General features: G+C 40.4%; 1 protein-coding gene across 14 annotated transcripts in view; it reads right to left on the bottom strand.

Moving 5' to 3' along the window:
- The window catches only part of NCOR1 (nuclear receptor corepressor 1), a 198390-nt gene that overhangs the window by 49027 nt on the left and 131693 nt on the right, over positions 1 to 17670 (bottom strand). For 12 of the 14 annotated variants that reach the window (XM_077480289.1, XM_077480286.1, XM_077480291.1 and 9 more), the window contains 7 exons: positions 15737 to 16292; positions 15189 to 15315; positions 12648 to 12849; positions 9549 to 9719; positions 8384 to 8547; positions 4553 to 4670; positions 2521 to 2619 (listed from right to left, as the gene is read on the bottom strand). In XM_077480289.1, coding sequence (XP_077336415.1) covers positions 2521 to 2619; positions 4553 to 4670; positions 8384 to 8547; positions 9549 to 9719; positions 12648 to 12849; positions 15189 to 15315; positions 15737 to 16292 — 1437 coding nt within the window. The remainder of the gene's footprint in view (positions 1 to 2520; positions 2620 to 4552; positions 4671 to 8383; positions 8548 to 9548; positions 9720 to 12647; positions 12850 to 15188; positions 15316 to 15736; positions 16293 to 17670) is intronic. The other 2 variants (XM_077480295.1, XM_077480300.1) reach the window with 1 other exon arrangement.

Here is a 17670-nt window from a genome sequence, read left to right as displayed (position 1 = left end):
CGTTCGTTCCACTTTGACCTACAGGTAAGCCTAGATTAAGGCTTACCTGTAGGTGCAAGAAATATCTACTAAACCTACACGGTTCAGGAGATATTTGCAAAAGACAAGCATCGCTGTCTAAGGCAGAGGCGCTGCACACAGTGGCGTGCAGGCGCACTGAGCATGCCGTTGCTAATGGCGATCATGCTGTTAGCGGTGACTCCCATGCGCGGGAATAAAGTCACCGCATCGCTGGAGTCGCAACACCCAGATGGAAGATGGACAGCGGTGACATCGCTGGCTCCTGTGTCAGGTAAGTGACACATAATGGGCTACTATGCAATGCATAGTAGCCCATTAGGCTTTACCTTTGCAGGGAAACAGAGGAAAAAAAACCCATCAGGGTTTACTTCCTCTTTAATGCTGGCAAAAGCTTGAAAACAGCATTTTTAACAGGACTGTCAGTTGCTCTCATTAACCACTTAAGCTCCGGAAGGTTTTACACCCTTCATGACCAGAGCATTTTTTGCTATTCAGCACTGTGCTACCTTAACTAGCAATTATGTGGTCATGTAGTACTGTACCCAAATTCAATTTATATATTTTATTTTTCCACACAGAGCTTTGATCACCACTGGGTTTATTTTTTATTATATAAACATACATTTAAAAAAAAAAAAAAATATATATATATATATATATATATATATATATATATATATATATATATAAAAATCCAATAAAATAAATAAAATGTCTTCAGAAATTTAGAAATGCAAGTCAAAATGTATTCTGCTACACGTCTTTAGTAAAAAACAAAAAAATTAAAAATAAATGTATATTAATTGGTTTACATGAAAGTTAGAGCTTTTGCAAATGATGGTATATACACTGGAATTTTTTATGCTAGTAATGGCGGTGATGTGACTTATAGTGGGACTGCGAGAGCGTGATGGGCAATATGATACTGGCACTGGGTGGGAACTGAATAAATGACACTGACCTCACCAGTGACACTAATACAGGGATCAGTGCTAATACTATACACCGTCACTGTACCAATGCCCCTGGCTGGGAAGGGGTTAACATCTAGGGGCAAAGGGTTAACAGTGTGCCTTAGAATGTGTAATCTGTGCTGCTTTTACCAAGAGATGTGGTTGTCAGCTGCTCCGTGTAAAGAGTCCTGTGTTGTTTGTAAACACAGGGCTCTGTACTGGGATTCACTATGCTGATCAACAGGTTCCAGCCATAAAACATTGCCTGGAACCTGCTGACTGACTTGTGTTGTTCCGAATGACAGCACATATGTGGCGGTGGGTGGGCATGCACGAGCGCTCCCTAGCTTGAAATTACAGATCACATACATGATCTGGCGCAGAGCAGCCGTGCTCTGTGTTTGTACATTTGGGTGGGCCACAAGCGGTTAAAGTTGAACTCTATCTTTTGATATACTTTATATAGTTCATTTGGGCTACCCTGGCCCAAACAAACTCTGTCCCTCAAGAACATGCAAGGCTGCTGGACGTGCTGTATAAACTTTATGGAGCCGAAGCATTCATACAGCACTGTGTTCCAGGTTTGAGCCACAACCTTCCTGTCTGATAACCGGAACACAATAAGAGTCCATCACTGTAGAACTGTATTCTAGCAATGAATACAAAGCTTCCTCTGATTGGCTGAGTCAGAGGCTGTAACATCCGCCCAACTGACTCAGCCAATCAGAGGAAGCTTTGTATTCATTGTTAGAATACATTGCTTTTTCTGAATGGCTGAAAACGGATGGGATAGACTCTACTGCGCTCTGGTTATGAGACAGAAGTCTTGGCTCGCACCCAGAACACAAGAGTTTAGGCTGTATGTAGCTTCAGCTACAGTTTATACTGCACATTCAGTGGCCCCACGTTAGTGAGGGACATAGTTTGTTTGGGCCAAGCTAGCCCAAACAAGGTATGTAAAGTATATATATATATATATATATATATATATATATATATATATATATATATATATATATATATATATATATATATATATATATATATATATATATATATATATATGGAGGCTGATGGCAAAGATAGCTTTCAAGGCTTCAAAAAATGCCCTGAAACTTGCCGAAAGCTTTGTAAAAATACTTGCTCTACACACCGGTCTTCATAAATACTTTCACAAGCAGCAGCCAATGTCAACAAAACCTTTTAGAACCCGACTTGTTGGAAAATATGAAAGTCAAAGGCAATATTTTATATTTTTCTGCTAAAATCCCTTTATTATAGCTATTCTTTAGTTCTGAACATATTTCAGGAACACCAAAGATAAGGAACTCTGAGATTAACTCTGTTTTAAGCAGCAGCCTTTCTACAGGACGATCATTGTTTCTAAATTACTATTAGAAGAAAAGGAAATACGAATCCTTGCTATGAAGAGCAAACCATGTAGTATTCTTCCAATACAGCAAGTCAGAGGCTCATCATATATCAGCATGGCAGAGCCTGTACTAAAAGGCGAGGTATCTAATAATGTAGCAGCCTTTTGACTAACCTCGGACAACACCTTCATGCTGTGCTCTGACCAGCAGTCCCTCTGGCTGGGAGCTCTGCCTTGGGGAAAACTCTTCTTGTTTGATGTATGTCACAGAACCTAGGAATCAACATAATTGCATGTAAATTATTTTACTTGTAACCTAAATATCATAAATATAATAGGGGAAGCCGCCCCACCGGGAGAAGGCGGTGATTAATGCTAGCGGCTATACAATCATGTGAAAAATCTGGCAGGGTGGTTGTAACCAAGTTGATCAACTTGGTACATTCAGCCTGCCCATACATGGTTTGAATCTTGGCTGGTTCCTGCTGAACGGGCTGAGATCCGAACTACCTATGGCTGGTCTAAGACAGACAATGGCAGCTTCCAGTAGACAGGTGTTCTGATTAATAGCAGATCTTGAAACAACTCATTTCAGAGCACCGTTCTTGAACAGCTGGTGCATTGAGCCAGTCCTTACATCTGTACTCAGATGTATCAGAACATAAATGTATGCAGAGCTTTACTTTTCCTTACTTATATGCCCTTAAACTTTATATAAGCCTGACACCTCTTGACAACCATGTAATGCATGCGTGCAATGGCAGGGAGACTAGGCCTCATCGCCGACATGCATCTATGGGGGCCACGGTTTTTGGGCTAAAAGTAGAGCACAGTGGCCAAAATGTCACAGACAGCTCTCAGTCTTTGGTCAGGAGCCAGAAAAACAAACAGGCTCATAATCATGTGACCACTGTGAAAGCCACTCAGTGATCATTTGACCAGGAAGTCCGTTTCCTGGCTTTAAGGTTCAGTTAAACACCCACCAGGAGGGGGCAGGGCTAAAACATTATATCTAAAAAGCCATTGCATAATTAGAGCTAATTTACACAGGTATTCGACTGTATCTGAACTGCTTTTCTTCCCCAGGCAAGTTGATGTGAATGCAAAGGCAATTCCAGGAGCAAAGAAATGGTGAACTAAAGCTGCTCAGAGCAAAGTCAGAAAAAACCTGGAAACAGACCGTAATTGACTTGCTGCTGTTAATAAACAAGTTAGGGCTCACTGACATGCTGACAGCCCAATGCACCCTAAAAATGCCCGTGCATTGGTAACTGGATTATTGATATTTATTATCTTTGGCGCTTTGGTTATTTACTTTAATCCCAAAATAAATCACAACAGATTTTTCCCATGTATGAAAATACTTAGAAGTGGAATTGCAGATTTGTTTTTTTCTTTTTTAAAAGTTGTTTCTGCAAAAACCTTTTGTCTGCCAACAATTGTTTGATTGGTACACCGACTGCAGCACATGTACAGTACACAGTTCCAGCCTATTCCCCAAACCTGTAAAAGTCTGCCTAAAGTGAACATAGTCTGGGCTAAAATAATCCTAAACAATATGGATGTTGAGAAATGTCTCTTAATCCTATATTCATCCCTGCGTTTCTTCATGGACTGTAGGCCCAAGCTGTACACGAGTCCTCACTCAACTTCAGCCCAGTGCTCCTGCTGTATTTAAACTGAATTTCTGCATCTGATCGTTAAAGGACAGAGTAAAAAGCTTAGTGTCTGGAGGACAGAGATACTCTGACTTGGCATAGGTCAAGGCCCAACATCCAGCTGGCCTAAGAGCCAAAAGATGCACAGAGAGAAGGATGGATTTAAAGACTAACAAAAAATACTTGCAAGCGCCACAGCAAGCTTACACTTCAGCATCATTGTTACTTTGGGTTTTGGGCCACGTTAGGCTCATAGGAAAGTGCCCACTTCAGAAGAACAGACACTGACAAATGCTGTAGTTTTCTTTAGGGGCAAGCAGCGAATGACAATTGGACTCCTGTGCAAAAAGGGTCTGTGTCCAAAAACACACAAGGAATTTTAGCGGTTACTTCTCTAGTCTAGAAGAACAGAACAACTTTGCCAGACTTGCGCTTTCCATAGACAAGGCCAGCATAGTCTTGCTTACAGCACTGTCCCACTCTTAATGTTAAACAATGACGATGAATGTAGAAACTGTATAAAATCATACATCAAGTAATGGACTTACCAGCTTTAGCAGATTCCTGTTGCCTTGGCAGGCCAAGAGAGATGGAGCCAGAGGGCTTAACTGGCTCTGGGTTATAGGGCTGCTGACTGAGCGATGTTAAGTATGTGCCAGGTGTTCCCTGAATGGACAAGAATATGAGTCAAGCACGCATAAACTTCAAATAAATGAAAAATGTAAATGTATCCAAGTATATCTACAAATAGGACAGCGATGAAGTCACAAAACCTGTCTATTCCTATATCCCCCATAAAGTGCTGAAAGTTCTCTACATTTATTAACTGTGCAATTTTGAAGCCTGAGGCTTCTAAGATTCCCTAAATGTACTCAAGCCAACTCAAGAAAATGAAATTATTATTATAGAAATGATTAAACATTTTATTACATAGGCCATTCCACATACAAAGGCATACAGCTTCTCATGTGAATGACCATCCCTATTGTAAACGGAGATGTATGGAAGAAATCCCTGCACAATCTCAAGATAGAACATGGGGAGGCTTTGTGGTCATAAGACCAGTGGATTAAACAAACAAAAGGAGGTACCAGAATAATTTTTTGGGGAAATGTATAATCATATAGGACACACATATCGTTTATTTTTAATATAAGTGCATTGGATAGACTGCTTTTACAGATATAGAAAAAGGGAAATCGAGAGTTGGTTATCTACCCGATAGACTTCGGGCTGGTTCACACCACAAAAACACACTCGGGATGTGTTTCTGCATGTGCGTTTTTAATGTGTCCCAATGTGATTTTGGTGCATTTCCAGATGCTTTTTTGCAGTTTTTATTCCACTTTACTAAGGTCCAGTGCCTTTTTGATACGTTTTATTGAGGTTTAGTACTGCCCAGTGCAGGAAAAATGCAGCTTGTTCTACTTTTTTTCCTGAAACTGAAAATCCCTGTAACTGTCTGCACTGATGTGAACTATGCCATTGCAAACCATATAACCTACTTTCCTCGAGTGCATGTGGTGTGAACTGGCCCTAAGTGAATAGTTATTTTGGAATAAATTGGAACAATGCTACTTTGCATGTTTTATTCTGTGGATAATGTACTGCACCATGACCAAGGTATAAAAAAAACATTTGGTAAAAGCAAAGATTACTACAAGCTGTACGAGAAGCCAGTGGTACGGTATCTGCTGTTTTCTTACCAGCCCCTTCATCAGTCCAAGGAGTAATTACATACAATGACTACATCAGAGCACAAACGTCACTTCTACTTTTCACTTTTGTGAAAAGTATACCCATCGTAACAGAATTAAGGCTCTCCGACATGTGTGGCAGTGTTTACTTCCCTCTGAAAAGTGTTTTCAGGTAAATCACTTCTCAGATGGTGGTAAATAAGTGGCTGGCAGGCATTCAGGATTCGATCTTGCCACCTCCTGAATGTCTCTGCTTTATTTTTTTTAATCCTGGGAGGCTATTTTGTATTAAAATACTGCCCCGCATGCTTGGTACGCACTACCACTGAACTCAATTGGTGGGTTTGACAGGTGGTGCTGCCAGTCAAACTCTGCAGACTGGCTGTAATGTTAGAATTTATGTGGGCGACTGGGGGCCTATTTTTACCACTCATGTTTATCCATGTAAAAGTGTCCTTTAGAGGGGCTGGCATTGTAGACATCTGCTGAAAATGCAAGTTGCTTGTCTGTCTCCAGATATTTTAGCTTTTTTTTTTTTTTTTTTTTTTTTAAGAATATTGGCCTAATTAAAAAATATGTGCTGCACTTAATTATAAGTGCATCGGTACTCACGGTTTTCTCTTAGTCCACCGGAAAAGTCCCACAAATACCCTCCTAGGCCTGCCAAACAAATCAACCTAATGCAGTTTCTTGTGACAGCGATGCTGCACTGCTCCTGATTTCAAGGATGAGCTGCCACTGTTATGTAGGCCAGGACTGATTGCACTACAGTGGGATGAAACATTTTGCGGGAAGGGAGTGAATATCAGCATTGTCTTTGGTGATTCACATGCCTGTAGCTTGTCAATCAACACCTGGACCCACCTAAACTTGCTCATTGCTTAGGAATTGATAGCACTGGCTGCCTCTATTGAAGATACCATCCCACTGTGATCAGCAATGTCTGGGACGGGGAGAGCAATTCACAAATGGAAAATTTGGTTCAGGGAGCATAAACAAGGAATGTGTTTTTGTGCATCACATGGTAACCCGATTGGTACTTGTAGGGCCAAAACAACTAATCAATTAATCGACAACTAATCGATTATGAAAATAGTTGTCAAGTATTTTCATAAACGATCAGCTGATTAGTTGGCCTGCATAAAGAACGCATTATTTGTTTTGATATCAGGAAATACAGTGCAGCACACATACAGCTCAGTACACCATCCATACATGTCAGCAAATGCCTGAGAATGTGTGACGAGCAATGCCTCCTGGGACATGTAGTCCTGGACAGGAAGTGAGTGGTTCTAAAGGCAGAAGTTTTTTTTACCTTGCCATATGGCCACTCTAAACTATAATTTGCAGCTTGCTTTTGGGGCTCTCTGAAGGCAGGAGGAGGACCCCAGAAAAGGAAAATAAGGCTGGATTCACACCTATGCATTTTTTGTGCTTTTTTGCATTTTGCAGATTTGCACTACAGATTGTGTTCCATAGGAAACCATGTTAAATGGACTGTAGTACATATCTGTAAAATGCAAAAAGCACAGGTGTGAATCCAACCTTAGGGGTGCTCTGTGAAAATGTTCTTAAAAATTATTTTAAGACATTGTTTTTGTATGGCCAGCATAAGTGACAGCAGGCACAGGTAGCTTTTATCAAGCCACCGGCCTATGACAAAGGAGTTTGTCATACATAATATATAATAAAATTCTGTCTAAAAATGACAAACTTGTATTTAATTTTTTTCTTTAAAATAAAAAAATGTGCTCCCTGAGTCTGATGATATTTACCAGATTCAAGCAGATAATATATACAGTATTTCTGTCTGTTATTTATATTTAATACTGCATATATTTAAGAAATTGCCTTTTATTTTAAACTTTACATATTAACCAAATTATACACCACACTTTAAGGTTATTATCCGATTAATCTAAACAATAATCGGCCAACTAATTGATAATGAAAATAATAGTTGCTGCCCTAGGTACTTGTTTAGACTGTTATAGCGAAGGTAACAGAGGTACTTGTATGCTTGTTCAGTGTCTGCAACCTACAATTACAGAAGGCAGCCAAGTCCACTGACACTAAAGTGGGTTTTTAAGTTAGCAAAACCAAAACTGGATACTTTGTGATTCCTAAATAGGGCTTATAGTGGACAAGATCAATTTATGGGCAAAGCAGTTGATGTAGATATATGTAGATCTAAACATGAATAATGAAGGGGGTAAATACTACAACAGACGCTTTCTTTTGTTTTTGGTAATATTCCAAAGAAAAATCAGCAAAATCACACTCTCCAGCATTATGTGTGTATACATCCTTAGGGTCACCCGTGTCGTAACCACCTTGTTTAGGGCCCATTCTTCTTTTTTTTTTTTTTTTAATCTGGTGGACTTAAAGTACATTTTCTGTGTTTAAAAAAAAAAAAGAAAAAAAAATGCAACCATCGATCACACTTTGGAAAGTTCAGTAAAATACATGACTACAGCACGTTTTGTTACAGTTGAAAGAGGAGACTACAAATATATATCTGTGTTACAAACTGCAAGAACACCATGACCTAGTTTAGCATTACTCGGTCCCATGACAGCGTTTATAACACCCCCCCACTTCTCAGTGAACATGCTAAACAGGACATTACTCCAGCAGTATTTTAATATTTACAATATTCTAAATGGTACAAGTCTGAAGTACCTGGGATATAGATCCCCCCACAATAAAGGAAGGCTTGTCAGAGGAGGTCACTGTAGTTTTGGATGACGGAATCAGAGGGGGAGGTGGACGGGTTGGGCGCGTCACAGGCAGTCGTGTTCCTTCGGCTAAGGAAGTTATTACCTGATGGGGAGCAGGCTGCAAAACTAAAAAGAGAAAAAAAAAGGCCTTAAATAAACAACTGTAACATTAGAGAGTGAAAGCCACATTTGTGACATATACAACAGGTAATGTAATCTATATTACAAGATTAGACAAAATAATACTCTTAAAGAGGAAGTAAACCCTAATGGGTTTTATTTCCTCTTTATTCCCCTGCAAAGTAAAATCATAATGGACTAGTATGCATCGCATACTAGCCCATTATGTTGCACTTACCTGCAAATAAAGCCTGCAATGTCACGCGCTGGTGGCGGTGTCCATCTTCACCCCTATTCCTTCCGGGGCCATGGACTGCACCAATGTGACTGGCTAGAGTCACATGATGTTGCATGCGAGCAGGAGCAGACAGTCACAGCATGGGCCCTATAAAAACGGCACAATTGCGCCCTCTTTAGTGCACAAGTGCAGATGAAGTGTATATGGTAAATATCTCCTAAACCCTGCAGGTTTAGGAGGTATTTCCAGTACCTACACAGGTAAGCCTGTACCTGTAGGTGAAATTGGTATGAAAGGGTTTACAACCACTAACTCCTATTTTTATTTTTAAAAGTACAGACTTTAAAATACAAGCAATATAAATTAATCTACAATATTGCAAAGTAAATCTAGCCCTTTCTAAAGTCGGTCATATATTTGGCTCCTTTTAGCACGCCTTGACCAGTCATACATCCTCTTGAATTTTTAGGTGTAATTCATGTTGCTTCAGCTACTTGCCTAACAGTAGGTTAAATTAACTATATGCATTTTTCAACAAAAGTGATAAAAGGGAATATCGTGACCTTTAAAGTTCTCCATATTTATTCTCATCTTTTCCATACTAGGAAATTCCTTGTCCAAAAAGGTATTCCAGTTATGGAGAACAATATAAACAAATCTGTACAGCATTAGACAATAACCCAACTTTAACGATCCCTACACAGACACAAACACAGGAAGACAGAACAGCTAAAGCAGCACAGGGAGCATGAAAACAAGCAGGCAGTACCTGGAGGGACACAGTAGCGGACAGGATTGAGCTCTGCTTGCGGGGAAGCCTTGCCAACTTCTCGTGGAGACATCCTGTACGGTGAAACAGAACGTGCAACATTCTGCATTTGAGCTTCATGCTCCAGTGCTCGCTTGACTTCAGCAGCATAAGGCATGTACACAGATTTTCCTGCCAAAGTTAGTCATAGTAAGTTAAAAACATATGCATAACACTAACTATGGGTTAAAGCACAACACACAAACATATTTACACTTTATTAAAGCAGAACTCCAGGCAAGTGTGTCCAATCTATACGCTTCACAAATGTTTCCTTCCTTACTTTTACAGCTGCAAGCATGTGCATACTTCTCCTCCCCCAACACAGTTTAAAGTGATATTAAAGGCAAAACATCCATGCTCTCCTGTACATCACGGGATTGAGAGGGAGCTCAGGTAAGTATTGGGGGGGCTGCACATAGGTTTTTTACCTTCATGCATTGGATCCACTTTAATGGCTCTTACAGATTTAATGGGTAGCTAAATACAAAGTAGAATTCAGTTGTTATACCAGGTGCTTTTAAACATTCTCCTAATGACTTAACACATATCCACATTTTAGTTTTTTTTATCTGCCTGGAGTTCGGCTTTAAACTGTAAATTTTACTGCATCACACAGACCATAAAGCTTTTTTTTTTTTAGGAGTTACTCTGACCTGTCAATGCCAAGTCCTCTTACCTAATAAAGGGCAGATCAACCACCAGGAGCGACAGACCCATTTTATGTAATGCAATTAATTGACTGACAACAGGAGACATTTCATGATTTTATTAGGGCTGACGTCAAATGCAATAGCATGCATAGCGGGCAACGGCTCATATGTACAAATAAAAGTTTCTATACCATTTTAAAAGAGGACTTCAGAATCTTACAGCGAGATACATTTTCAGTTTAAGTAGTTTGATTTAGAAAAACTAAAAATACAAACTCCACTAAAAAATTGTCTAGGCACCAGTATCAATTTACATATCACTTACTGTTAGTAGGTACCTAAAAAAAATAAAAAAATAAATAAATTGGTGGGCATAAGGTACTATCCTCATGGGGAGGATCCTGGTGAATGCAGAGCAAGCTAAATCTTGCAAGAAGGAATTCTAAGCTACTGGAAAAGCACCTTTGAGATTTCGGCTGCTCAATATTCCCCAGTATCTATCCTGAAGGAGTGTGCCCCAAGTGCCATGGACGGAAGGCAAGGATAGAACCTCACATTTTTTTCTATACAGGTACACTTTACACCTACTAATAGTAGAAGATTTGCGAAGGGGGAGGGGACATAGACAGTGTAAAGCAGACTCTGCATTTTAGTGAAAGTTCGCTTTGGACCAGGAATAGAAGATAAGAATGTAAATATGCGCAGCTGCCAGAATAGGCGGAGTTGTGCGAAAACAACCTTTAGCTTATACTTGGCTATAAGCTGCCAACTGTCAGGATAAATATTCTGGGATGTGCACAGTAATATTTGAAATGGGTCTCTTGAGAAGCGGCCAAATCCTGAACTTGGAACTGATACAGGTAGTTAATTCCTAAGGAGTAACACTGCACATACAGTCACGGCTTTTGGCAATACTCCAAACATACAGGATGAATATTCTTGAAGGTAGATGCATGTAATGTTTTGATTTTGGCAAATATGCAGGATGCTGCAAAGTCCTTTTCACAACTCAACCCATGCCGCATCTAGATACAGCAGCTCATATCCTAACATCTCAATCTGATAAATGGAAAGTGGCTAAAAGTAAGCCTTATAGCAAACCATGCAGCAATAGCCACCCAAACACTGTTAGTTTGGGCACTGTCTCTGTAAAGTGCTAGATTAAATGAAATGCCTTCCTTGTATTAGGGAAAAGTCAATCACATTTCATTCTGGCTGACCTCTTTCTGCTGCGTTGCCCCCTACTGATTACATAGTACACCGAGTCTTTGACTAATAGGAAGGTGACATATTTAGAAAGGGGCAGGATACACAAGCAGGTCTGGCCACTTATTTATCTAACATGGCGCCAAACATTTAAGGCAAGTGCAGTATTTTAGAACAAAACAGACAGTACATGCAAGCACAGGGAGGTGATTGTACAATCATATAGCCTGTGGCAAATTGGATAGAATGGGTAAGGGTTGGAATCAGTAAACATTTTATTGTGGTCTGTGTTGGAAGTTGGGAAGGTTCCCCTATTTTTGTTGCGTCCCCAAACAAGGATGTGAGAAGGATCACTCCAAAAGGGATCTAGAAAGGAAAAAAACAATATGCATGGCAAAAGGGGTGTTTTCTACAGTTTGTATATTATAGTGAGGAGATTGTCATTATTTCCCTGTCCAGCCTGTTGACACATGCTTGGCAACTTGTTAGAGTGGTAGGAAACTCTCCATTTTTACCTACAAGTATGCTTTTAATAAAGCTTACCTGTAGGTTAATTCAGTATCTCCTAAACGTGCAGCATTGGGGATATCCTAGTGAGCAGCAGTCAGTGATGTCACCAGCGTATGCGCTCTAAAGGAACGGCATACCTGTGGCATTTTCAGAACTCGGTGCCGTGGCCGTTACTCCTGCACGCATGCATGGGAGCAAAGACATTGCGGCGGCTCAGCTGTTCAAGCGGCTGCAGCCTGTGGACCGGGAAAGACCACCGGGTGAAGATGGATGCCTCTGTAGCGTTGACAGCGCACAGCTGGAGGGATTTGTTACAAGTTTCGTCTTCAATAGGTCTAAAGGGGCTTCAAAGTTTTGATTTCTATGCCACAAGGTTCTCTTGCATAATATAGTTTGAAAAGAGAAAGTATTTTGATTTACAAGGTATAAATCTACAGCTTTTTGTGTAGGAGCTGGCTATTTCTCCATAGGGAAAGAGGTTTTGTCCACTGGACAACAGAAAATGTAGAAGATAAAAGCACAAAGTACATTTACTAAGCGGCAGCTTAGTTGGAAGCAAGAAAACTCTGCATCTTAAAAAGGGAATGGTTTTTGTGCTGTTCTTTTTCAGGTACTTCATACCAATACTCGGCACCAAAACAGCGGCAGAACTGGAGCAGAGGATTTTTTCCAGTTAGGACAATGTAGTTACCTTCCCAATCAATGCTTGGACTCTTAGACATGTTTGCTGGGCTGGCTGATCTCTTGCTCTCCATGTTCATCTGTTCTTGCCTCTGCCTCTGCTCTTCTAGTAAGTTATTTTCATGCAAAGACTGAAGGTGTCGCTGGTACAAACTGAAGCTGTTTGCCGACACTGGTGTGCCAGGGGGGATAGCACAGGGGCTGCAAGATACCTGTGAAAAGGCATGAAGGGAAATCTGAATAAATGCTCACAGCTGTTGTAGATGTGCTATATTAAAAAGAAAAAAAAAAAAAAAAACACACACACACACACATATTTATGTTATCTGTTGCTTTTTTTAAACCACTTACTTACTACAGTACCAGAAGGTTTCAACCCCTTCATGACCGGGCCATTTTTTTTTTTTTTTTGCTATTAGCAAACGGGTAATTGCGTGGTTATGCAACACTGTACCCAAATGAAGTTTATATAAATTTTTTCACACAAATAGAGCTTTCTTTGGTGATGGCGAATACCACTGGGTTATTTTGTGCAATAAAAACTAAAAAAGACCTGAAAATTTTGAAAAAGAAAATATTTTTTACATTCCGCTACGAAAATATATATAAAAAAAAAATCTAATTTCTTCAGAACTTTGGGCCAAAATGTATTCTGCTACATGTCTGATAATAAAAAAACAAACAAAAAAAAAAAAAAGACAATAAATGTATATTGATTGTAGCTGCCATAACTTTCATGCATACCAAACTAGGATAGAGATATCTATCTATAGGAATTTTTCTTTTATAGAAGTAATGGTAGTGATCAGCAACTTATAATGGGCCTCTGGGGACTAACTGTCACTAATATAGTGATCAGTGCGCCAATATACACTGTCACTGTACTAATGACACTGGCTGGGAAGGAGTTAACATCTAGGGTGATCAAGGGGTTAAAGGTGTGCCTAACTATGTGTAATGTGATTTACTACAGATCTGTTTCTTATCCCTGATTTTCAGAGATAAGAAACAGATTGTTCCCCCTGTACAGAGCCCTGTGTTGATGGTCAACACATGGATCTGGGCTGTGATTGCACACATGCATAGAATGTTACCTTGCCCAAATAAAAATAAAAAAAACAGTATGTTCATACATGTGTAAACTACAGGGCAGTGGTAGTGTTATATGTACAAACACAAGTTCATTAACTCCCTAAGGCCAAATAACTAGACACACCCCTCCTCTAACTCATTATTTAGCTGTAGTACACATAAGCATACAGGACTTTGTATGCATGCATGCACCAGTACCACTATTGGCAAGCAGTTTAAATACCCCATTAACCAGGTATGGAGTACTTTGACAGCCAGCTGATAATCAAGGTTATTTATCTACAGCAACCTGATAAAACTGTGTTCCCTGATTTTATGTGAATGTGTACTTAGGGAGGGAGAGAAAATCTGTCATCGGGTGTGTGTGTGTGTGTGTGTGTGTGTGTGTGTGTGTGTATGTATATATATATATATATATATATATATATATATATATATATATATATATATATATATATATATATATATATATATATATATATATATATACACATACACACACACACACACAGACTGATCTATTATTTTTTCGATTAGTCAACGACTATCCAATTATTATTTTTTTATTATTTTTATGAATCTAGTGTTTTTTTTGATTAGCTAATTAATCCTTTGGATAACCTTGAGAGCATTGTATTGCAGAGCATTGTATTGCATGGGCTGGGAGAGTATTGCATGGGCTGGCAGAGTATTGCATGGGCTGGCAGAGTATTGCATGGGCTGGCAGAGTATTGCATGGGCTGGCAGAGCATGGGCTAGGTATGAAGGGATGGCTGCTTCCATCCGACCTCTCCCCTCCACTACACTGCACAGATCAGTACAGAGAGGGGAGAGAGAAACCAGCGTCATGCCATGACGCCGGTTTGTTTACAAGTGATCGCTCCGTCGGAGCGATCACATTGTAAACGCCTGGGTGCAGGAAGATGGCCGCCGCTTCGGAGCGCGGCATGTGCCGATCCGAGCGGGGTGACCCATTCGGATCGGTGACGATCCGTTGCACCCCTAGGGACGGCGGCATGGAGGGGAAGAAGGGGGATGGCAGCACGGAAGGGGAAAAGAGAGGGGGACGGCAGCACGGAGGAGAGCGGGACAGAGGGAGCATTGTGACGCATCAACGTATTTTTGTAGTGGACTTAATCGATTACGTCGACTCGTGGCAGCTCTAATATACATATATATACACACACACACACACACACACACACACATATATACATATATACATATACACATATACACACACACACACATATATATATATATATATATATACACACACACACACATTAATATATATTATATTTATATATATATATATATATATATATATTAATCACACACACAAACACTATAATTCCAGTCCTTATATTAAAAATAAAATAAAGTCTATGACTCTGAAACCTGTGAATACCAATATATGAAACCCTGTACTGCTGATCTCCCAGGTCAAAGCACTTACCATGGGTGGAATGACAGCAGCACGGTGATGTAACTGCTGCAAATCCATTTGCCCTTGCTTCATAGAGGACATCAGAATGGTTCCACTCGGGTTTAACATTGATGGTTTTGAATCAATAGTGTACATCCTAGAACAAAAATGTAACAGAAAGCAATAGACATCAGATTTTAACAAATCAAGACTTCTTGACATTAATGTCAAACTCCAATCAAAACCTTTACTCATTAATGTGACACTAAACTCTGGTTTCCGACAAAAAGAAAAAAAAATTTGAGAGCCTTACTCCTGTACACACAGGGCTGTCAAATCGAAAGCAGTGGCTGTCTGTGCAGCCACTGTATCCCACTTGACATCAATGGGACTGCCTGCACAGGGGATGTATGGATCATCTGTTCATCCCTGTGTGGGTAAACATAGCCCTTTCATGAGTGTTTGCTGTAGTACGCCCATGTAAACGAGGTCTTATATCATTGTCAGGTTCTTGAGTGAACTTGACTAGAATCAACCTTTAATGAACAGCCATGAAACCATCAAAACATGTTGCTTACCTTGACCTCTCAAGTTCTCCATCAACTTCTTCATCAGCACTGCAAGTAGCACTGGAGTCATTTTCTGACTGAGACTCCACCCTTGTATGGGAAGGTATTTTGCTGGGTACAAATTCTATGTCGTCAGGCTCAGAATTCTCTTTAATTCTTTCTAAAACTCTGTCTTTGGTATCGTCCTCTATTTTTACTTGAGCACTCTCTGGTGGCTTCACCTCAGACTCAATAGGTTCAGCTTTGGTATTGATCTGGAGGCCAGGAGATAGTTTAGACTCAGTACCTTCACTTCTCTCCTCAATCTCCATGGCCTCCTCAGGTTCAGGATTGATTTCCTCTTTCACCTGTAGTTCTTGATACTGGTTCTCAGGAGTTTTAGCATTCTGTGGTGCAGTGGTCGGGGATGAACTAGTAGCAGGCTTGCTGGCAGGTTCCTCTGATGGAGATGCAGCTGTAGTTACTGAAGCAGCAGTGGTCCTCTCTGGTGTTTCTTCAGCTTGTTTGGCTCCTTCTCCAGCTGAAGGCGAAGGGGCACTCTCAGTGTCCGAACTGTTTTCAGCACCTGAAGAACAAAAATGAAATAAGCACCATAAATTTTGAATGATGTATAATCCAATTCTAAACTGTAATTGTACATTCTCTAAGCAGCTACCTGATTCTTTCTACATTTCTTCGCCACTGCTCTGTTACATGCAGCATCTACTACTGCCAAATTCCCTGTGTCTTCTGGTGTATCCCTCTCCATTAGACTGAAAGCCACATTTGGGCAATTCTGAGTCACCAACAAGTGGTTGTAATGATGGGAGTGTTTTTCTTTTACCCCAATTTATTTTTTTATGCAGCTCTCTCCCTCCCCCCTCTGCCCCCCTTATACTTACCCGAGCGTGATCTCGATACAGTGCTGTGCCAGAGAGTGGCGGCTCTCTACACACTCTCCCTCCTAACAGGGCAGATTAATAGCAATGGGGGACATTGGCTCCTGCTGCTGTTAATCAATTCCTGTGATGAGGCAGCAGAGGGCAGGGCCGAGCCGGATGCTGTGTCAATAGACGCAGATAGCAAGGCACAGGACCAAGCCCCTAGAGGTGTTCTACAACTGGAAGCGGCTATCTATGGTAGCAAACAGAGAAGAGGAGAGGCCTGAAGCAACAGCGGGGGACCCAAATAAGAGGAGGATCAGGCTGCTATGTGCAAAAGTAACAAGTATAAAACATTTGTAATTTAGAGGGAGAAAAAAAAAAAGTTAGGTTTACACACTTTATATAAGAGCTCCACCAGGGCTGGACTGGGACAAAAATTTGGCCCTGGACTTCATCCAGACCAGCCCACTTTAAGTTTGCAAACAAGCACAAAAACAGTATATAAAACTATATGCAATTGTGCAAAAAAACATAAGTAGCATAACATAAGGAGTCCTCACTAACCTCTTATTATTTCACTTATTCTCCTCTGTATTTTTCTCATCTTTCCCACATCACTGCATGAAGTTGAGGGCGAGCCACGCAGCCATTACTGAAACCGGCCCACTGAGCCATCGGCCCACCGGGAAACTCCCTGTAGTCCCAATGGCCAGTACATGCCTGAGCTCCACCCAAATTATGTGTGCGAGCCTATACAAACATCAGTTGGTCTGGATGCGTTTATAAATGCATTTCAAACGCACAGAAAATAAAAATTAATAGTTTGCAATGAGTGCATTTCACACCATTGCACTGCAGTGATGAGTACCTGTAGTCTGTAATTTCTGTATCTTGAAGTGTGCAGAAGAGTAAAAGGCATACAAAACTTAAAATGTACTTTGCACATGCAGAATAAAACAGGTATACTTTAATGGCCAACTTCTACTTGTGTATACTCCCGTTCATCTCCTACCTCTCTTTTTACCTACCCAAAGCACGAGACTCTCTCCAAACCTCACAGCTAGGTCATGAGTGGACAAT

The sequence above is a fragment of the Lithobates pipiens genome, unplaced genomic scaffold, assembly GCF_037356315.1.
Source record: "Lithobates pipiens isolate NorthernLeopardFrog02 unplaced genomic scaffold, aLitPip1_a1.2 Scaffold_16, whole genome shotgun sequence".
Taxonomy (NCBI): domain Eukaryota; kingdom Metazoa; phylum Chordata; class Amphibia; order Anura; family Ranidae; genus Lithobates; species Lithobates pipiens.
The sequence above is the reverse complement of the archived record's forward strand: the minus strand, read 5'-3'. Positions and strand labels throughout refer to the sequence as shown.